Source organism: Pipistrellus hanaki, assembly GCF_964339955.1.
Source record: "Pipistrellus hanaki genome assembly, chromosome: 5".
NCBI classification, from domain to species: Eukaryota; Metazoa; Chordata; class Mammalia; order Chiroptera; family Vespertilionidae; genus Pipistrellus; species Pipistrellus hanaki.
In genome coordinates this window covers 14,676,133-14,698,657 of record NC_140507.1, presented here as the reverse complement: position 1 = coordinate 14,698,657, position 22,525 = coordinate 14,676,133, and the positions used below count along the sequence as shown (strand labels likewise).

Here is a 22,525-nt window from a genome sequence, read left to right as displayed (position 1 = left end):
ATGATGTGCACTGACCACCAGGGGGCAGACACTCAACACCAGAGCTGCTGAGCTGCTGTGACTTGGCAGCTGCAATTGTCAGATGATGCACCCAGAACCAGAGAGGAGGGAGCCTAATTCTGGGGTGAATCACCCAAGAATCACCCTCTCCCAATCCAGGACCCCTCGGGGGTTGTCAGAGAGCTGGTTTTGGCCAGATCCCCGCAGGCCAGGCCAAGGGACCCTACTGGTGCACCAATCCTTGCACCAGACCTCTAGTCTCTATATAGTAGATACATAGTTTCTGTAAAGTCAAAATGGTTTGTTTGTTTGTTCGTTTGTTTTAAAGAATGAATACTTATAAAAATGGGTGAAATGCAAGTAGGGATTGTAGACTAGCTAGTTGTGTCAATTTCTTGGTTTTGACAATGTATTGTAGTAATGTGAGATGGTACCATTGGGGCAAGTCAGAGGAATGCACAGACCTCTCTACTATTTTTGCAAGTATGTGTGAGTTTAAAATTATTTCAAAATAAAAAGATTTTTTAAATGATTTAAATTTCAGCCATTTCCTATGGCTGAATATAATATATGCATCATTCATAATGGCCTTTATGGTTAAAATTTGTTGAACAAAATTGTTGAATGAATTTTAAAGCAAGTTTAAAACAACATAAAAATTTCAAAAAACATTTGAAAATGTTGTAAAGAATAATGATAAATGTTACCATGCTAGAGGAAGAATGATCTTGAGCAAATATATCTCAAAATGCTACAGGAATTAATCTTGGTCACTTGGGGCAGGGTAGGGGTGGAATAGGAGGGTAGGCAATGTTTGGAATACAAGGAACTTTCACTTTATAGTTTTTCATTTTTTACATGAGCATGTGTTGATTTTATCGCATGAAAAATAAAGTTTAAATGTAAAGCTATAGCATAAAAGCACCATTTTATCTTCAAAGGACTTACAATACAACCTAGTAGCTAGGCAATGATCAATCAGTGAATGTTCTGGAAGAGCCCTATTGGAACTGACTCACCTCTGCCCTTCCTAAGGAATCTGTCCTGTATCTGGGTGGTATAGCTAATGAGTTGGCACACTATGGCAGAAAGCCAAATCCTAAGAGCTAAGAATCATTTTTATAAAGTTTAAATTATTGAGGAAGAATCAAAAGAATAATAACGGGAAAACACATGAAAATCACAGGCAATTAAAATTTCAGTGTCTAACAATAACATTTAATTGAAGCACAGTGACACCCATTTGTTTATGTGTGTGCCTGGCTGCTTTTGCACTAAAAAGGCAGAATTTAGGAGTTGCAACAGAGACAGTATGGCTTGCAAGGCCTAAAATATGTACTATTTGGCCTTTCACAAAAGAAGTTTTCTGACTCCTGGTATAGTTAGTCTACTATTGAAAACAAAAAACAAAAAACAAAACAAAACAAAAACAACAACAACAAAAAAAACACTCGTGGAGTTAGGGAATTAAATGTGTTTCATCTGAGTACGATTTTACTCTTAAAACTTTTAGACTTTCAGACCCCAGAGGGATGAGAGACTTACCCTTCAAGATGGTTATGCCTAATGTTGTAGATGGGAATTCACTCTCTCGCTCACTCAAATCAATGTGCTATGCCCTGGCTGGTATGGTTCAATTGGCTGAGTGTCATCTCATGACCAAAAGGTCACAGGTTTGATTCCTGGTCCGGGCACATGCTGGGTTTCAGGCTCGATCCCCAGTAGGGGACAGTTGATCGACATTTCTTTTCTCTCTCTCTCTCTCTCTCTCCCTCTCTCTCTCTCTCTCTCTCTCTCTCTCTCTTTCTCTCTCTCTCTTTTTCTTTCCTCCCCCCTCCCTTTCTCTCTTTCTCTCAAATCAATAAAAACACACTTTTTTTAAAAAATTGGCAGTGCTTTTTAAATATGTGTATAGTATTAAAAAAAAAAACAACTATGTGTTATGTGCAGTTCTGGAAAGGCATTGCATGTTTACAAATTCTTTTAAGAATCCATTTTGTTCAGCACCCTTGTTTCCATCCCATTAACAAAAAATTGCTTCAAAATTACTAGGAACTCCCTCTCATAATCAATTTGATACTACTTCATGCCTAGGATAGGGATAACCATAACCACTTCATGTAAATTACCTCATTGAATGCTTACCAAGCCCATTTATAGATGTGTAAACTGAGGCTGAAAAAGTTTAGCTCATTTGCTCAAAGTAACACAAACCATTAAAGGAACCCAACTCTGAGTGAATCAAAAAAATCATGATTGCAACCACTCTGAGAGAAAAGAAAGAGAGCGTATTAAAATCCTATTTGAAAACACAAACTCTATAACCAATGGGCTTCATGCCAGCAATCAATTGGAAAGAAAAGCTCTCTATCTCCTCAGTGGAAACATTCTAACTCATATCACACATTTTGATTCATCATTAAATCCATAGACCCTGGGACTAATCTGTCTCTACTTTGAAAACAAATTTAGTTCTAAAATGAGTCCATTCAATGATACAATCTTAACATAATCCTAGAGTTTGACAAGTGACAACTTCTAACCTTCAGAGAAGGGGCTTTTCCTTGATAGTACACTGGCTTCTGCTGCCCCCTTCTGGTGGTATGGTCTTTAAAATCCAAAGAAAGGATCCCCAGATCACAAACTGAATAGTTTTGGAGTTGAAGGATTTTGAAATTACTCTCTCTAATTCCTTCTTTAACCAGTGGTAAAATGAACATGTAGAGAGTTTCACTCAGGCTAGTTTCCAAAGTGGTGAGTTTCAAAGGGAGCGAATAGAACCCACATTTTCTGACCTTTCGTAGCAGCATTAAGGTAGATCAGGAATTTCAAAATGCTAGTGTGGCTCAGTGGTTGCGTGACTACCTATGAATCAGGAGGTCACAGTTCAATTGAGCCGGAATTGTGGACTCAATCCCCAGTGAGGGGCGTTCTGGATGCAGCCAGTCACTGATTCTCTCTTATCATTGATGTTTCTATCTCTCTCTCCCTCTCCCTTCCTCTCTGAAATCAATAAAAATATATTTTTTGTTAAAAAAAAAGAAGAAAGTAGAAAAACACATTTATTGAATTCACATACTTCCTTTGAATTTTGGGGACCCCCATGTGTTTTTAACATGTAGCATGATGAAGAAGAGCACTCTACACTTAATGAATCAACAACATTGCATGCGTGAGACAAATGTTCTTAGCTCCAAGGGCAAAATAGGGTGGGGTTTATTTGTAAATGTTGGAAGGGACCAGAGAACAAATTGTGGTGGCACCAATGTGGTTCACAAAGAGGAAGGAACGGTGAGATGACTTCACAGTGTGCAAAGATGCGGTAACAGAGCACCAGAGACTCAAGAACACCATTATTTGAGTCACTCCAGTTCTGACCGAGGCCTCCGCCTTCCACTTCCTCCGAGGTGCCCCAGCCACAAAAAATGTCATTATCCTTATGAGAGCCCAAAGTCATCACCCCAGGCTACTGCTCTTACCTGCCAATATCTGAGGGTCCTAGAGAAGCACAGACAAGACCTCACCTTGATCCTTCGCCACTGGGCTCCACTTTAAAGGGCAATGTCCAACATTACCCTGCCCACACCAACTGATAACAAATCTTGATGGAGGGAGGTGGCAAGATGTATAATTTACCAAGAATCATTGATATTGATAACAGTAATAATAAATGGTTACCCTTGCCGAAACCGGTTTGGCTCAGTGGATAGAGCGTCGGCCTGCAGACTGAAAGGTCCCAGGTTCTATTCCAGTCAGGGGCATGTGCCTTGTTTGCGGGCACATCCCCAGTAGGGGGGGTGGTATGTAAGGGGCAGCTGATCAATGATTCTCTCTCATCGATGTTTCTAACTCTCTATCTATCTCTCTTCCTCTCTGTAAAAAAAAAAAATCAATAAAATATATATTTTTTAATTAAAAAAAAAATAAATGGTTACCCTAAACCAAGCACTTTCTACATGCCCAGCAAAGCACAAAGTACTTCCCGTGTTTGATCTCAGAAGATGCTTTATAGTCTGTACCATTACTGTCCTCATTTCACAGTGGGAATCCTGCTGCAGAGGGTTACATAGCTGGAAGGGGAGTGAACAAACCTCAGAGCCAGGATTATCTACCTGAGAGCCCAGGAACTTGTCCTCTGGCCTTTGGAAAACATGTCAAGAGATCATATACACCTGCTGTGGAAGAATGGAACACTAGCTTTCCGCTGCCTTCGTGGGTACCATTTCTGGAAAAGACAGCCTACTCATCATTATTGTTGATGATGACAATGCTGAGTACAATGTAAGAAACTAAAAGTACACAAGACTCTGGTGTTTATTATCACATTTGAATTTCAGAACAAATGCTAGGAGGCAAGTAAACTTAAGCTGAATTAAGTCAATGTGGGCAGAATTATGGAAAAAGAAACTGAAACTCAGAGAAGTCCCCTATCTTGCCCAACGCTGCCTACCTAGTTATGATAGTAAATGTTGGAGCAATGACATCTGAGTCTAAATTCCATGCCTGTCCCCTTGGCCAGGCTGCTGAGCATCACAGGGTCCCCCAGTACGTTAGTGGCAGGTAGGACTAGAGGGTGTTGGCACCTTTATTCACTGGCTTATTCATGGTGAGGAGAACAGAGACCTGATTACAGAACTTGCTGAGGTTGACCCTTTTATACTACATCCTATGAAACCAGAGATCTCTGCAGTGTCTGGCTGGGCCCAAAGGGACAGTTTGGTCTATGGACTGAGTGGCCAGCTCTGTGTTCTATTCCAATGTGGCTAGCATCTTCTTTTTCACACTCTGCCTCACCACAGGCATGGAAACTCTCTTTGATCTTATTTGGTTGACCTTTCTGAGGTGAGCTATTAGATGTGAGAATGAAAAAAACCAATGGTATAGTCAGTAGAATATCATGTTACTGTGAGAAGAATGATAAGAATCCACATTTTGTCCTTTCCTTTTATCCCCATATGCCAGCCTCTCAACTGATTTGAGCCCCTGAAAAGCACTGGGCATGAGAAAACAATGCCACAAGAAAGATGTTGACTCTAAAACCAACTACATCCAATTTCTTTCCTTCTAACCACAGCATTTGTGAGTGAAAATGAGCTTTGCTTCATTCTCCTGCCTTCCTCTGTTCTTTCTGCTGAACTTGTCCTGAGAATGGCAACTCCTACTAAAATTCCCCTAGGTCCTTGATTAATTGAGGACCCAAAAGTGTCAGGTTGTACCAGGGCTTGATTTTGTCTTTAATAAAACAGTGCAGTGCATGGGGAAAGAGCAGTGATTTGGGAGCCAGAAGGGGGGCCTACCTAGGGCCTAGTTCCCACTTCTTTTAGAATGTTTATGATACCTTGGAGCCTCAGTTTCCTTCTGTGTAGAATAAGTAGTGTGTACTACACTAGCAATTCCTAATGCCTTCTTGGAGATATGGGTAGGCTAGCTTCAAAAGAATCTACTGAGGGAGTTTGTTAGACATACAATTTCTTGGGCTTCCCCCTCCCCAACAAGGTTTCTAATTCTGCAAGCCTTGAGCAAAGTAGGTTAATCTCTGCTTTTCCCTAGCTCCCTATGATTCCAGCCCATGAACAGGTCTGGTGTTCACTGATTGGGTGATCTCCTAAGTTCAATATCTTGATTCCCCAGTGTTCTCCTGCTTCTCTAGGAGGCTGATGTGAGATCTGGTTGCTCTCACCCCTTCATTTATTCTATCCTCACTCCCTTCTCTCTTATCTCCATTTCTAGACCAAATCCCACCTCCCCCATTCTTAGCTGCAATCCTATTCTACACTAGGACAAACCTTGCTCCATTCACCATCCCCTTCTCTCTACCTTGCCTCCCCTCTAAATAGTCACCCTTCAATTTCTTGAAAGAATCCCTAATGTTCATTCTCTAGCAATTGCTCATCATTGGAATTCAGGGTCCCCCATGGCCATCTTACTAAATGCCTCATCCATCCTACTTGACCAGCATGCAGAATTTCCTAATATTTAATACAACCTCCATACCTTTTCACAGCCCGGCTCCCTCTGCCCCTGTATAATTCTGGATACCTTCCTACTCCTGATGTTTCCTTCTCTGCCTCCCTAGCCAGTTTTTCTGCTTCCACCACACCCTCTCCCAGTGCAATTATTCCTTGAAGGCTGGGGATTTAGGGGTGAAGGGGTTTCTGTATCTCTTTATCACTTCCTTCATCTCATATAATACCTTCAGGGGATTTCGCAGGAACTTCAATTAGAGCTTAGCTCACGTAGAAGACAATATAATAAAGTGCTTAAGAGCTCAGTTTCAAGAGCCCAGAGACCTGGGGTTCAAATTCTGGCAAATGTCTTCACTTCTCCAAACCTCAGTCTCTTCTATTGTGTAATGGATGTAATAATAGAGTTTTCCCCAGATCCCAACAATGTGTCATAATGAGACAATGCTTTAAAAGCACTGAGCCCAGCCCTGGCATATAAACATCACTCCATTAGTGTCATTTATTATCAATGACTCCCAAAATTATATCTATAGGCCTGAACTTTCCCTTATGAGATAATATGTTTGAATATATTGGCACAGTGGCAAGTCCCTATTTAGCATTTATTGTGTGAATCATCATAGTAATTACTATTTGATCAAAGATACTCATCACACCCAGGTATCCCTAAGTGAGCCCAAACCCCACCTTTCCAGCTGCCAGTTAGACATCCCAAACAAAAGCTATCCTTCCCAGAGTTCCTTCACCAGTTAACCCATCACATCAATCTGGTCTCCAAGGACCAGATAGTCATCTTCCACTCTTACTTCAGTTACCATATCCTTTCAGAGCTAACTCCTAAATGGCTTTGACTCTGTCCCCTCTGTTGTTATTGCTGCCATCATTCTAGTCTAGATGCTCACCTACAGCTTGAGTTATTGCAGGAGTCTCCTGGGCAACCACTCTGCCTCCAGGCTTGCTCCTCTCTGATACATCTTCTACACTCTTGCCAGAGCAATTTTTCCTACAACAAAACTGAAAATGTTATTCCCTACTCAAAAACAAAACAAAACATGAATGGTTCTTTATAACCGTGGAATCAAATCTAAATTCTTCAGCCTAGTCCAGAGGCATGGCTCAATGGTTGAGCATCGACCTATGAACCAGGAGGTCACAGTTTGATTCCTGGTCAGGGCACATGCCCAGGTTGCAGGCTTGAACCCTAGAGTGGGGTATGCAGGAGGCAGCTGATCAGTGATCCTTTCTTATCACTGATGTGTCTATCTTTCTCTCCCTCTCCCTTCCTCCCTGAAATAAATAAAAATATATTTAAAGAATAAATAAATTCTTCAGCTCATCAATCAAGTCCTTTAAGAACCTAGACGATTCCTAGCCCCCTGTCTCCATGACATTTAACTTGACTATTAAACAATCTCCAAAGATTTCATACTTCTATCAAGTTCCCCTGTCTGTTCATGTTGTTCTAACTCACCCTTTCTTCTTCAATGCGATGTTCTTGGCCTTGAAGAACCAATTCAAGCGTCATTGAGTGAGATCATACTGATCCTCCTTTCTAAGATAGACTCTATCTCTTCCTCCTTCGGGCCCAAGGATACCTTTTCATACTTCTATGCAAAACAAAGAACACTAGATGATTAATTGTTACTTACAAGCCTACCTATACCACTAAAGTATGGCCTTTTGAAGAAGAGAGAAATAACTAAATAAGCCACATTTAATGAATGACAGATTTGAAAGGCCTTAACCAAATATCCACAAATACAAACTAAATGCCAAGATAAAGATATGAAATCCCATTTGCAATCACCTTTTCCGGTGAGATTCTATTCAAAGGCCAGCTTGCTCTGGACCATGATAGATAGGCTGGCTTTGTAAAATAAACAGATACAGTGATAGGACAAATGTTCCTGAAAGCATCCTTCTCCAACTTCCTCACCATCCTAACACTGCACCCTCCCCCCCCACAAAAAAAGTACTGTAAAAATCTCCAGAAAGAAAAAAGTTATTCTGACCAGAGCAGTGTTCGTTCTTTCAATTTTACGGGCTTGACAGTGCAGTCCTCATGCGTATGTGTGTGCATTAAATTTGAAATTGTTCTATAGTTTTTACTTCATGCTGGTTGTGGGTACAATGACCCACCTAGGGGCTGAGAATGAGTGAATCCTGATGCTTTAGGGTCACATATGAAAATATGCCCTCAGGAAAGCTCTGTTGAGAGACAGTGGCTATCAGGCCTGGAACAAAGGCCGACTGTACATGAGATGAGAACTGTCCTCTGGTCTCAGCTCAAGTCCTAACTCAACCACAAGGCCTCTCTCATCTTTCTGGACTTTTGGGGGCCTCAGAATCCCAGTTTCCCATAGACAACAACCCTTCAGTTCCCACGAGGTTATGGCCACAGTTTAAAACTCATGAAAGGTAGGTGTGAATCCCCCCTCTTCCTCTTTATAGCTGTGTGATCTTAGAGAAGTCACTCCACCTCTCTGAGCTCCATTGTAGGCAGCTATAGAGAAGGAAGATTTGTCCCATTTGGTGGGGCTCCTTCAGATGATGCCTATGGACCAAATACCTTAAACGTAGAGAAGGGCACCAAAGTAGAAGATAAATACTTGCAAGTATCTTTGCATGGCAAGCTTGACCACAGCTCTTTTTTAGTCAGAACTTGATTTCTAGGCCTCCATAGGTTGAGCAATGTGAGAAGGACAGGACAAGTGAGAGGCAGCAGATGATTAAGGATATCCACCCACAGGAATACAACCAATAATTGAGAGCTCTGAAGAGTCATCTAAAAAGGAGTCAGTGAAAAGCTATCAGAATCTCATATTATTCTAATACTGAGTAGAGAAGTATCACCATACAATTTTAAAGCTTTTGTAACTTTCCCAGATTTATAATTTTGTCACTCATTAGCTATTTCCCTCGTGTAATCAGCAGTTTTAGAAACACACAGAAAACTTTGTACTTATAAGGAACAGCGAGTCAGCTGGGAGCTTTTGGAAGTGGCCTCTTGTTACCTTACTGTTCGGGCCTAACAATGAGGGTGTGTGAGTGGGAATAGCAGCAGAAATGGGCAGGAAAAGACAAAGGAATCCATCACAGTGCCTGTCATTTACTAGTGAGGAATTATGGATTAGGTATTTTTTTCTCATCTATTTCCTTACTTAAGAGCCCTGCAAAATAAGTACTACTATTAGTTCAATTTTATATTTTGAAGGCACTGAGATTTAGAAAAGGAAGAACAAGTCACTCACCTGATATTCTATAAGGGTGGGGAGGACCAACAGGAAACAGCAGAGCTGGGATGTAACCATGAGCCTTTCCCACTCCCCAATAGAGTGCTTTTGACCCCTACCCAATGCTGCCCAGGAGTTTGTGAAAGGAAAGGACCAGAAAGAAAGGATCTGGGATGTTACTGAGGCAGTAAAAGTGAGTCTGAGACATAATCAACAGAGGACTTAATCACAGGCCACCTGGTCTTACTTAGGAAGTGACCTAGTCATGTGTCTCTACTCACCCTGGTTTCAGAGTCCCTACAGCACAGAGACTGGGTATTTAGGGAGCAATTTAGAACCCTTTTATGAATCCTCAGGCTAGAAGGAATGACTTAAATTCCCATATACCTGGAGGAGTAAGAATTTATATCCCCCTAACAGACTCCCTTTAGCTGCAGAAAGAGCTTACGAGGGCTTTTACTGTTGGTGTTATTGCTGTTCATGTTTCTAACTGTGTGATCTAGGACAAACTACCCCACATCTCTGAATTTCATTCTAGGTGGCCATAGAATGGAGGTGAGAAATTGCCTTTGTGGGTAATGCTAATTTTGCCAAGATCCTCATTAAGAGGTTACTCCAGCCCTCAATCATAAAAGAAGCCTTATCATATAAAAAAGTACATGAAGAAATGAAGAGGGAATTGGGGCTATTTTTCCAGGGAAAGAAAAAGCCCCAGAGACATGCAGGCCCTGTGAAATGGGTTGAAGGCCCTTTCATGTAAATGAAGAAGTAGTCTTACTCTCTAAAAGCTTCCAAGCGGACATCAGTGGAAGCAGAGAGCATGGGTCAGAGTGGAGTCACAGCAGACGTGGGCCAAATCTAGGTCTGTCATTTCCCAGCCAATTTATATAACCATCAATTCTTCAATGGAGGTAATGAGGTATCTCTCTCATGGGCTTTTGTGAAAAATTAAATGAGATTATGAGTAGTGTTAAAAGAAAGAAAGATGTGTGTAGGTGTAAGCTTCTCTAAGAAACTCTCTGACCCTCTGCATGTGTGTTTTTCCTTACTGTGTAAAACCAGGGTAATAGCTGTACCTGACTAGAAGATCATTGTGAGATTTGAGTGATAAAATGCATGTTAAAAACCCTTAGTATAGTCTCTAACTCATAGCTAAGTCCTTAGTCCTAAGGTAATAATTATTATAAGTGTTTTGTTACCAAAACTAGTGAGAAGAGAGAATGGTAAATGAAGAATCTGACCTTTAATTTCAGACTGGAAAACAAGGTAAAAAAAAAATAATAATAATAATAGCTAATAGCATGGAATCAGAGTTAGACTTCCTGGATCTGGTACCTGAGAGCTTTGTGGCCTTGTGAAATAGGGAACATGAGCACCTGTTAAAGAGGGATTGGATGGAGTGGCTCATAAGAAGAGCGTGGCCAGCACATGGTATATGCTCAATAAGCCCTGGTTTGCTCTATGAGCAGAGACTGACAGATGTTCTCATAACAAGCTCCTCTTCAGCAGCGCAGCCCCTGCAGGTCGGAGCAAGTATTCTCTCTCTCTCTCTCTGGGAGTGTAACAAGGAGGAGCAAATAGAAATTAACAGGAATGTTACAGAAAAGGTAAAGTACCAGATGGCCTCTTGTTCCCAAGTCAGTGTAAAATAGTCCAAGATTTAAATGAAGCAAAAGATGACATTTTGAAAACTGCAACTCCTTGCCCACCCTTCGTCACTTTTCTGGTTGCTACCTTCTCTTCTGATAGAAAACAGCTCCCACCCTAAGCCGGTCCCATGGACAAAGAAGGTTTGACTCTCTGAGACCTAATTTCCCTCGAATGAGCAACATCAAGTCCAGGTTTTCTGTCTTCCCCTGGCATGAGTAAGTGCAGGTCAGAGCTTTCCCACAGGATATCACCCTTGCATTTCATCCTAATTTATAGTCTTCCTTCAAAACCTGTAACACTTCACTCACTCTTATCTGTCCCCTCCACTCCTATCTTCTGATCCTCAATGAGTGCACCATGCTGCCTCCTTCAGAATTAAAGGGAAGGCTGTTTTCTGGCTAGTAAACATATAGAAAGACACTCAAACACTGTTAATCAGAACAACAAAAGAACGAGATGACTTTTTCTTCTCAGAGGTAGGGAGGATACGGGAAAGCAGATATTCCTTGGGCAAGAAAACAAATCGGCACAGCCTTTCCAGAGGACAATTTTGTAAGAACTATTAAACTCACAAGTGCACATTTCTTGCAGTCTAGCATTTCTCCTTCTTGGTCACTTCCATAACTAGAGAACCACTTGCAGAAATGCTTAAGGGGACACACACCCAAGGCTGTTCACTGCAGACTGTTCACAATGATGAAACATTGGAACAACCAAAATGCCCTCACAGGGCAACGGATACTAGAACTTTCTATAGAATGAAATACTATACAGCAATTTAGCATAATGATGCAGCTCTACGTGGACAGAGGAAGAAAGTGATCTAATATATATAATGTGAGGTGAATAAAATAAAATGCAGAAGACTGCACACAGTATAGTAGCATTTTAAAAATCCACACACAAAGCAAACTATAATTATATATCTCTACATATAGGTAACAGAAAAGAGAAAGATCTAGAATTATCACCTTCAGGAGGGGCTGGGATTAAAGAGAGGGAGTCAAAGAGAGGTTGTGTGTGTGTATGTGTGTGTGTGTGTGTGTGTGTGTGTGTGTGTGTGTAGGGAATGGTGGTATGTGTTAGTTTTCCAGGACTATCATAACAAATACCTCAGACTGTGGTTTATTTCTACCCTTTTTTTGTATCCCTCACAAAACGCATTGCTGTAATATTTGCATAATCTTTTATAAGTTATTAGCATTTTGAATAAATGGGTGATTCTCCCAGGAGCATTCCTAGCTTCACGTCAGTGGTGGCTGAGGAAGCGATTCAGAAATGAGGCAGAACAGGGAAGAAGCCAGCACTGATGCTTCTAGCAAGTTTCACTTTCATCCCCACTTGCAGGAGGATGTAGGATGCGACCACAGTGGAATCAAAATAGCTCAGTCCCAAGACAAGCAGGCAGGAGACAGATTGTTCCCACGGCCAAAGACAAAACCACTCATAGGAGCACAGTCCCTTACCCCTTTGCTGAGAAAAAAATTGCTGAGTCACTCATTTCCCAGTGACATGGGTGTTGCCTTGAGTGTTGACTGGAGAACCCAAGGTTTTAAAAGATAAGATGAACTTAGGGAAATGCTTGTCTTTCTATTTGAGGTGTCCCTCTGTCTCCTAAACTGAGTTCTGTCATTGAAAAAAAAAATAATCTTATATGACTGGTATCCTATAAAAAGAGGAGATTAGGTCCAGCCCGTGTGGGTCAGTGGTTGAGCATTGACCCAAGAACCAGTAGGTCATGGTTTTATTCTCAGTCAGGTCACATGCCCAGGTTGTGGGCTCCATCCCCAGTGTGGGGCATGCAAGAAACAGCCGATCAATGATACTCTCTCGTCATTGATGTTTCTATCTCTTTGCCTTTCCCTTCCTTTCTCTGAAATAAATTTTTAAAAATATTTTTTAAAAAGAAGAGATTAGAATATTGACACACACAGGGAAAAGACCATGAGATGACATAGTGAGAAGGTGAATATCTATCTATAAGCTAAGGATAGAGGCCTCAGAAAAAAATCAATCCTGCTGACACCTTGATCTCAGACTTCTAGCTTTCAGAATATAAAAAAATAAACCTCTATTGTTTAAGCCATCAGTTTGAGGTATTTGTTATGATAGTCCTGGAAAACTAACACATACCACCATTCCTTACACACACACACACACACACACACACACAATCTCTGCACTGCTCATTCAGTAGAAGAAACCCATTCCATATACATCTGATCAGCAGAATGGAAAGAATGATCAATTGTGCCAGGTACCTGTAGTGAGGGTGGATCCTTCGGTGGAAGGCTCAGTGGTCAGAAGAACTGTGGTTGCCGTAGGAAGGGAGGTTGGCATTGTCCATGGGCACGTGGTTGTCATTGTTGTGAGGGCAGTGGTGGTTCTTGTCTGAAGTGGTGTTCCGGTTGTAAGGTCAGGTGTAGTCATGACTGTCGTTGGAAGCACAGCTGTGGTTGTTGGCATAGCAGTGGTGGTGGTGGTAGTGGTAGTGGTGGTGGTGGTGGTGGTGGTGGTGGTTGGGCGTCGGGTGGTTGGGCGCCGGGTGGTTGTTGGGGCTGTAATCAACAGAAGATATCTTTGATAGCAAGGGAAGATGGCGGAAAAAGGGAACAATACAAATATATCTGAGACCCTTCCATTTCCCTCTGTTTCTACTGCCTTCACCTACTGTCCTGGACCATTGTAATGTCCATAAAAATTGTTGTTGTTTTTTTGCCACTAGTGTCAGTCTTTCCGATTTGTTTTTCACACATTGGTTCAAGTAATCTTTTAAAATGACAAATCTAATTATGTCAGTTCCCGGCTTAAAACCTTTTACTGGGTCCTCCTTGCCTGTAAGCTAAAAAGCCTAGCCCACAATCTTGGCTGCAAGGTTCCATCAGATCTAGCCTTGTTTTTCCTTCCAATCTCATGTCTCCACTTCACTCTCCTTCTTTCCCAGCTCATTGGCCTTTCTTCAGTTCTTTGAACATATTAGTGGACTTTTGGCTGGAAGAACTTTATACCTGCTGCTTCCTAGTCTCTCTCTTCGTGAGGCTAACTCCTTAACCTTCTTTCTCAGCTACATGGACACTTCTGTAAAGATGTCATCTGTGTTATGTAATAACAATGTTTTTGCACTCTCATATTTTACCTTCATTGCATTTAATGCATTTCATAATTATACATTTATTTGATCATTATTATTTAACTAGAGGCCTGGTGCACAAAATTCATGCATGAAAGGGAGTCCCTCAGCCCAGCCTGCCCCTTCTCCCAGTCCAGGAGCCCTCAGGGGATGTCCTACTGATGGCTTAGACCCGCTTCCCATGGGTAACAGGCCTAAGCCACAGTCTTTCCTCCCTCTGCAGGAAGTAACTGGGCTGTTCAGGGGCAGGTACCACCCCCATCACTTCACTGCTGCTGCCACTGCCTGCCACTGCAGCCGCCAAGATGTTTTTGTGATCCCTTCACCACAAAAAAAAAAAAACAACAACAAAAAAAAAGGACAACTTTCTTTAGGCATTTTCAAGATGTCTCTTTCATAGGATATGACATTTTTTTTTATCCTCACAGGAGGATATCTTCCCATTGATTTTTAGAGAGCATGGAAGAAAGAGGGAAAGACAGAGAGAAACATCAGTATGAGAGGCACACTTCAAACTGGTTACCTCCTGCATGAGCCCTGACCTGGGCCCTGGCCAGGGAGGAGCCTGAAACCTAGGTACACGCCTTTGATCAGAATCAAACCTGGCCTCCCTGCAGATTTTTGCCTCTGCTCCAACCCCAGCAGCCCAGTGCCAGGCTGCGCAGCTGGGACAGCCCTCCTGCGTGTTGTTCTCTCAGGCCCTAGGCCCTCACCAGGCCCCTCCTCCTGAGTTGGTCATGACCGTTATGGTGTCCTGGCCTAATTTGCATATTACACACACCCCTCTCTCCCTCTCTCTCTCTCTCTCTCTCTCTCTCTCTCTCTCTCTCTCTATATATATATATATATATATATATATATATATATATATATATATATATATATATTTCTCCAACTAGCTGGTAAGCTCCATGAGAGAATATCTGGTATTTATTTTGTTCTCTGGTACTAATCTAATGCCTATTATGATGTTGAGCACATATAGGTGTTCCATAAATATCCATGCGTAAATGAATGACTGATCAAAAGTGAGCTCAAATATAAAATTTCAGTCAAGCAAGATGAAAAAACTCTGAAGATCTACACAACATTGTGCCTATCGTTAACTCACATTAGGTGTTCTTCCCATAATAAAATAAAATAAACATCTAAAAAAAACTGAGTCCAAAGTATGGTGAGGTGCAGTTTCTTTTGGATACTAAAGATTGGTTCGTGACCAGCACCACTCATCCCATAAACGTCTGAATTTGGGTTCATTAGCCACAATTATTCTACAGATACCACCTTATTAAATATGCCAAATTTCCATGAACTCTAATGGCCTGAAAGACATCATTAGTTTCAAGAGAATATAGACATGACCCCACAAAGTATGGAGGTCAAACAAATATTTTATAAAATAATAGCTGGCTATACCAGGCTTGACAAGAGCAGACTTGGATAGGCATCATTTAGTTCAATAAATCAGAATAGTTATTTTGAGAAAATATGCTAATGTGTAAGGAAGAGCTTTAACTAGAAGCATCCACATCAGTTGTTCTCTAATTTTAAAATGTATTAGAATAAACTAACAAACATAATAGAAACACCCTCATAGATACCTAAAACAAACTGACAGCTGTCAGGAGATTGGGGGAGTGAGTGAAAAGGTGACAGAGTTAAGCAAAAACAAACAAAACAAAACAAAAACCTGATACAGTATGGGGACTACTAGAGGGAAAGGGGGTGAGGGAGGTAGAAGAGAGTGCAGAAGGGATAAATGGTGATGGAAGGAGACTCGATTTGGGTTAGTGGACACACAATACAATATACAGATGATGCATTATACAATTGTATACCTGAAAGCGATACAGTTTATTAACCAGTGTCACCCTAATAAATTTAATAAATATTAAAAATAATAAAATAAAGTACATTAGAGTCACCAGAGGAGCTTGTTAAGCATATTAATATACAGACCCTGCCTTCCAAGATGCCCTTCAGTTAGGAACAGAGTGCCACATTCCCCCATCCATGATGAGAGCTGAACCCAGGGCTTACTTTACAAGGCTCCATTCCAGACAAGCAGGAAAGGTTGTTATTGTTAGCATCATTTAGCCACAGACTGCCCTCCATGCAGCTCAAATCTTTGTTTTTGTTAATCCTCGCTGGAGGATATTTTCCCATTGATTTTTAGAGAGTGGAGGGAGGAGCAAGGAGGAGAGAGAGGGGAAAAAAATCAATGTGAGAGCGCCACATCAATTGTTTGCCTCTTTGCAGCTCAAAGCTTTAGGAGTTCCACCTTACTCCAAACTTCACCAAAAGCAGCATAGTAAAGAGAAGGAAAAACATGCCTGAGAATGACCATGAGCGTCCCCACATCACATGCCGTTTCCCCGCTGCCAGAAGCTGCAAACTACTGGCTGATGGGCTGAAGCTAACCCTCAGGCACACTTTATTTAGCTTACCCAGTAAGCTAAATTTTGAAATCTTTGCCAACATGCAAAAGTCAGTTTATCTCACATGAAAATTGAAACATCTGTAAACAGTGGGTGATAATCCCAAAGAACAAAAAGCAGCTGCCTTCTTCAGATTGATGCTGAAGTTTCCTTCCCCACCCACCACCCTCCACTCATTTCTGCTGCTTTCTTGGCACCCCAGAGCTTTGCTGCACACCGTGGCCCCTCTAGACAGAGCAGCACACCTGAGATGTACTCGGTCCGCTCACAGCTTAAGGAGGCAAGGCCTCTCTACCTGCCCCCACTGAACCCATCACCCATTAACTGCCAAATCTCTTCTTCCACAGGCACAGCCCTTCCTGTGCTCACCTCTCGTTATCCTCAGGACAATGTTCTTCTTGACATCATTGAACCAGCCAGGCACCTCTATGCGGCAGCAGTACGTAGCGCTGTCACCTTCGTTGGTACTGCGGATACTCAAGGAGACGTCGCCTCTTGCGATACTCCCCCAAAGCTGGTATCTATGCGACTTCCGGGAGTATACCCTGGTCCCATCAGTGTGGATAAGCTCCTCATTGCATTTGGAGTTGGGACACGAGCCTTTGCCCCAGCACATGCTGTTGCTGGGAGTCCATGATGGGTACTGACAGGGCAAAGTCACTGTCTGGCCCACGTATCCTGTCACGACAGTCTGCGCTGCAGCTGGTGCTGTGAGGAGGGATGAGAAAACCAGGTTGTGTGGAATTCAAGTATCTCAGACAAGAGAGTGGTTTTCCAAACAGATGCTTCCAGGAAGATAAGCACATAGACCTACTTATGCCCCACCCGGTAGTGATACCTCCCCACATGGTAGTATATGTGTTTCTTTAGTCTAAATTCTGATGTGTGCTTCACCAGAGCTGAGCCCCTAACTCCACATCCTTCCATCCCCCAAGTGGAGACAGCTGGCCCACCTGCGTGTCTAAACTCATTTCCACAGCAGGACCTTTTGCTGATGTTTCTCTCTTTCCTCCTCCTCCTCCTCCTCCTCCCCCTCCTCCTCCTCCTCCTCCTCCTATCCACGCTCTTCTGATACTGAGTACCATAAGATAAATCAATAGACTCTCCACTGAAAAATCCTGACCCTTTAACTCAATTCCCCTACCGTATTTTCCTGTGTATAAGACGACCCCCTAATTTTACAATTGAAACATAGGTTTAGGCCTATATTCGCTGAATAAGACTACCCCCCACTTCCGAGGCAACACCAGTTCTTTTTTTAATAGACCTCCTCTCTGCTCTGGCCAATCTGAGCAGGCTTTTTACTAGAACACAGTGTAGCTTCAGGTACAGAACATGTATAATTTGCATGCATAAAAAAATATGAGACCATAATCAATAGAAACTGTAAAATTAGGAAGTCGTCTTATACACCAGAAAATACGGTAACTCAGATAAACAGGTCTAAACATAGCACTCTGCCCACTGTATCCCAACAAGCAATGATTATGTACCATTGACTTGAATATCTCAAATGGGTTTTCCTCTGTCTTCCAACACAGAGTGGGCTATAGCAGGAAGATGGGATGCCAAACTATACACCATTGCCCTCTCCTTTCAGCACAGGAAATACAAAGGAATTGCTCTGGACCATCTATTTGTTGTTAGACAATATGAGGCTAGGTGGCATTTGAGGGTTTTTAAATGTTAGAACTAACCAAACCCTTCAGGTCATTCTAATATCATTGGCCACTCCCCCAGTGTATGAGGACCAACCGGACAGGCTCTTTGAAGATCACATCCCTTTCTGAGAATCTGGGAAACATTCTCACTGCTGCCAGCCCACTGGTTTAATTGAGCATCAGTACTTGTTCTAAACAACAACAGAAAACCTACTGAAGTGAGAGCGAGGCAGGCTGAAGCTCCAGACCATCAGACTGCATCCCAGGCACCATCTTCCTCTTTCCTGTTTTCCTCAAGGAACCCCCTTGGCCCATGAGACCCCATTCACTAACTCTTGACCCACTTGGCTAAGCTGTATAAGACATGGCCCACAGGCCTTGACCAGGTGTTAGAAGCGCTTATCCCTCTCTAGGGGAAGGTGAGCATCAACTCTAAAAGGCACCCAGAGAGGAAGCCAAAGGACATGCTGCCCGGGCTTTCCACAGTTGACTCCCCTGATGAAGGTCATTCCAAACACAGACCAGCCAGAGCTCTCCCTGCACTCACAGCCTCTTCACTTTGCTGCAGTGAAAATGTCTCACAGACTATAAATGCTGTAGAAGTCCACTCTGCCCACCGTAAACCCAGGAGGAAAGATAAGAAATGTATCATCATCACCCTCGGCTGTGTGAGCAACACAGAACACGTGTGCCTAAAACAATTTCTAAAACACAGGCTAGCTCTTATTTACATTGGGAGAATTACTTTTAAAATTGATTAGAATTATTTCTACTGGAGAGTCATCAGTTTCTTTTCCCAAGTACTACAGCACCACAGGAAGCATCCTACTTCGTAAGACCCAAAAGAAGAACTAAAAAAGGACATAACAGGCAATTCATAGATGAGGCGATATGAGTGGCTAGTAAATTTCACCTATTTGGCCAAAACTTAGAATGCTGAGAGTAGCAATTTTTGGCCAACAGGGATCTAGGAAAAGATAGCCTACCAGAGTCAACTACACTGAAATAGGGTAAGAATTGGTATAGCCATAATGTGGGACAATTTAGCAGTTTCTATTAATACTCAACATGCACATGTACATTCTAAACCTTAGCAATTCTGTGTTTTATTTACCCTAGAAAAACACACATGCACAAGAAAACCTAATACCAAATGTTTACTGCAGCCTTCACATACATGTGAATGGAGTGAACAATGTGTATGTGTGCATGGCAAAACAGGAGCATTCATTCCATAGAATCATGCGTAGAAGATTATTAGAATTAGATAGACTTATGCCAGTTAGCATGATACCTCGGTCTTATGAAAGTATGAAAAGGGCAAATTTTAATATAACACACACAATATAAAAACCATTTATAAAATAAATAAATAAATAAGAGTTCACATCGTGTATGGGCATGTGGGAGTGGGGGTATAGATATATGAAGCTAAATGCATAGAAAAGTGTCTGGTGGGATATACACCCAACTCATTGAGTTGGTCATCTCCATGACTGGAAAGGGATGGGGCCTGGCGGTGGTCATCAAAAGGGATTTGGGCCTTGTAGCATTATTTTTTTCACCAAGGGTGTTTCTGTATTACTCATCTGATTAAAAATGGATGGTTTTGAAAAAAAAAAAAAAAAGGGAAGCTGGGAATCAGGCCTTTTGGCGTGGCAGAAAACACCCATTGGGCACACATTGTAAACCTCTTGTGCCAGTTGGTGCCTTTGTGATCTTGGAGGAAAGCCACTGTAATCCTAACCTCATTGTCATCGTAAAATAAAGGGGATAATGACTTTCCCCAGAAAGAGTTTCTAAGGTTCACATGAGACGAAATATCAGTGCCACATGGAATTAATAAAGTATCCAAACATGGGAGATTTAGAAATAGGACCAAAAAACCCTGTTTTTTCCAGTTACAAAAGTATCCTGGAGCAGAGGAATTGTTTGTATCAAATCAATTCCACTTTTCAGGAGCTACCCAGGATGGTGTGGGGACAACTGGGTTCTGGTGCCACTGGTGTTGCCCCCAGCTGGTGACCCCAAGAAAAGCCCTTTCCCTACCCGGGGCTCAGCTCCACCATCTGCAAACTGGACTTTCTGATTCAGCATCTTCGAAGGGCATGCGCAGCTTTGATGGATTCTCGGTGACTCAGAACAGTCACTCTCTTCCAATTTGGTCATTTTAGAAAAGACCCAAATGAAAAAAAAAGAGAAAGTTTACCAGCTACTGTCTCCTTTAAACAGGATTAAAGAAACCCACCCCAGCTCAACCAACAGCTCAGCAACCAGCCAGTAGCTGGCAATGTGGACTTAGACCCCAGCAACTTTCAGCATAAAGAAATCAAGTTCCCAGAACAAGATAAAAACCATTGAAAACGTTGATTAAAAAAAAAAAAAAAAAAAAAAAAAAAAGCAGACATGGGTTGCTTTTATTCCATTAACTGCCACAGCATATCTGAGGAGATAAGCAGCTCAATGACCTTTTCTCTGATGGGGGCACGGGCGGGGGGCAGCGCTTACTGAACTCCAGGGAGGACAGGAACTCATAGAAGAAATTCCTGAATCAGTCCAGAGCATTCAGGAAAAGCCCACCTTAGCAGGAGACCTGAGGACCCATGAACTTGCAGAAGAGAGAGAGACAGAGAGAACTACATGCCACAGGCTGGAGAGGTAAAGGAAACACCTTTGCTGTCCTTGAAAGATTCATAGGCAAACAACTACCAAACTTTTAAAACTGCAAGAGACACTACATATTGTCTAGTTCTAGAATCACAGATGGTGAAAACTGGTCTTCACCAGTTTCACACAGGGAAGAGCCAGGGCTCAATAACCATGTTCCCAGTGCCAACAGTTAGCGAGCGGACAGGACTCCAGCTCAGCACAGAGCATTTGCCCTCTGCCACCAGGATGCACAGGTCTCAGCCCAGGGTGTGCCTCCGCATCATCCAAAACCTGGGAGCAATGTGCCAGAAGAAACCTCTCCCTGAAACTCCTGCCTAGAGTTTAATTAAACTTAATTTCTGGCAAATTAAACTAGAAAGTATACTCAAGCTAACAATAAAGCAAAAAGAAAGAATTACAACAAGAGCCCTTCCCAGAGCAAATTGCCGTGCATCTGACTGCGCTGGTAACCTCTGCAGAGGACATGTCTTTCCCCCGTTTCATCTGACCCCTTACTTCTGTGTTTGTTCTTCAATTGCCATTTCTGATATGAACACAAATGATCCCACGCTGAAACTCCCAAAGTGGTTTCAGGATAAAACTTTGTATAACAGCAAGAGGAGAGACCATCCAAAGAAAAACCCTGGGGTGGGATGGGGGCAGGAATGAGGTGAGCTTCTGCTCCCTGAAGCCCACCAGCCAAGGAGCCCCACCTCAGGGTGCAGAGCCCCCCACCGCATGGCAGGTCAGACACTTACTCAGATAAAGCCACCACAGCTCCCTCAGCAGCCAGAGGACGACAGGCCCTCTGGACATTGTGACTGTCAGCCGACCCCAGGAGTCTGTCTGTCTGCCCAAACTTCATTTCTTATACTCCAGTTAATGCTGACAGGGCGGGACCTTTTTGTTTTCATTTCTTCTTTTTTTGGCTCAAAGCCTTCCCTTTCCCCCATCCTGAATGGCCTTCCTGGATCTGGGATGCATGATGAAATGCACTGAGCACTTTTCTCCTGGACACTGCAGGGAGTGTGTGCACTAATGGGGGAGTGGGGGTGGTGATGGCATGGGCGAACGTGTACATAATCTTTTGTTTTAGAAATAAAACTATCAATAACCATGTTTCTATCTAGAAGGGTCACACACTGGAGAAAGACTAAGCTCGGTTTTCTTCTCTTTCTAAGTTAGAATCCATGGACAGGCTTCACGGAATTCACAAACATCCTCCATTTGCATGACTGCATTAAATCACAGTGTTCTTGAGAGGGGGATCACAACAGTTCTAGGTATTTCATGTCTTTGCCACCTTCATTTTTTGCACAGGAGAGGCTTGCTGTTGTCAAGCCAGGCCTCCCTCACTATTAGGCAGTACATCTCAAGTTACCCTGTTTCCCTGAAAATAAGGCAGTGTCTTATATTAATTTTTGCATCCAAAGATGCGCTAGGTCTTATTTTCAGGGGATGTCTTATTTTTCCATGAAGAAGAATACGGTACACATTCATTGTTAAATGAAAATAAAGGAAATTTATTACCTGTATACAGTACAGTAGTACGCTAGTTGTCAACACAAACCAGACAAACTGTGAATCCTACAGTATCAAGAATTTACTCATTTATTCAATGACAATCATGTCATCATCTTCTGGAACATCATCATAACAATCCAATTCCTGAATTTCCTGGTGAATTTCTTGTGACTCCATTTCTTTCAGAATCAGTGGGCCAAATCTCTCATGTTTAGCCTGGGGGGCCTTATTTTTTGGGGCTGCCTTATATTTCACTCAGAAGGAAACCTGTAAG

General features: G+C 42.3%; 1 protein-coding gene across 1 annotated transcript in view; it reads right to left on the bottom strand.

The window, feature by feature from the left end:
- Nucleotides 1-21,604, bottom strand: part of LOC311622303 (T-cell immunoglobulin and mucin domain-containing protein 4-like) — a 30,025-nt gene extending 8,421 nt beyond the window's left edge. Inside the window, exons 1-3 of the mRNA XM_084883273.1 lie at nucleotides 21,486-21,604; nucleotides 16,787-17,125; nucleotides 13,111-13,407 (exon numbers count right to left, since the gene is read on the bottom strand). Coding sequence (XP_084739399.1) covers nucleotides 13,111-13,407; nucleotides 16,787-17,125; nucleotides 21,486-21,543 — 694 coding nt within the window. The 5' untranslated portion in view covers nucleotides 21,544-21,604. The remainder of the gene's footprint in view (nucleotides 1-13,110; nucleotides 13,408-16,786; nucleotides 17,126-21,485) is intronic.
- Between the last annotated feature and the right edge of the window lie 921 nt (nucleotides 21,605-22,525).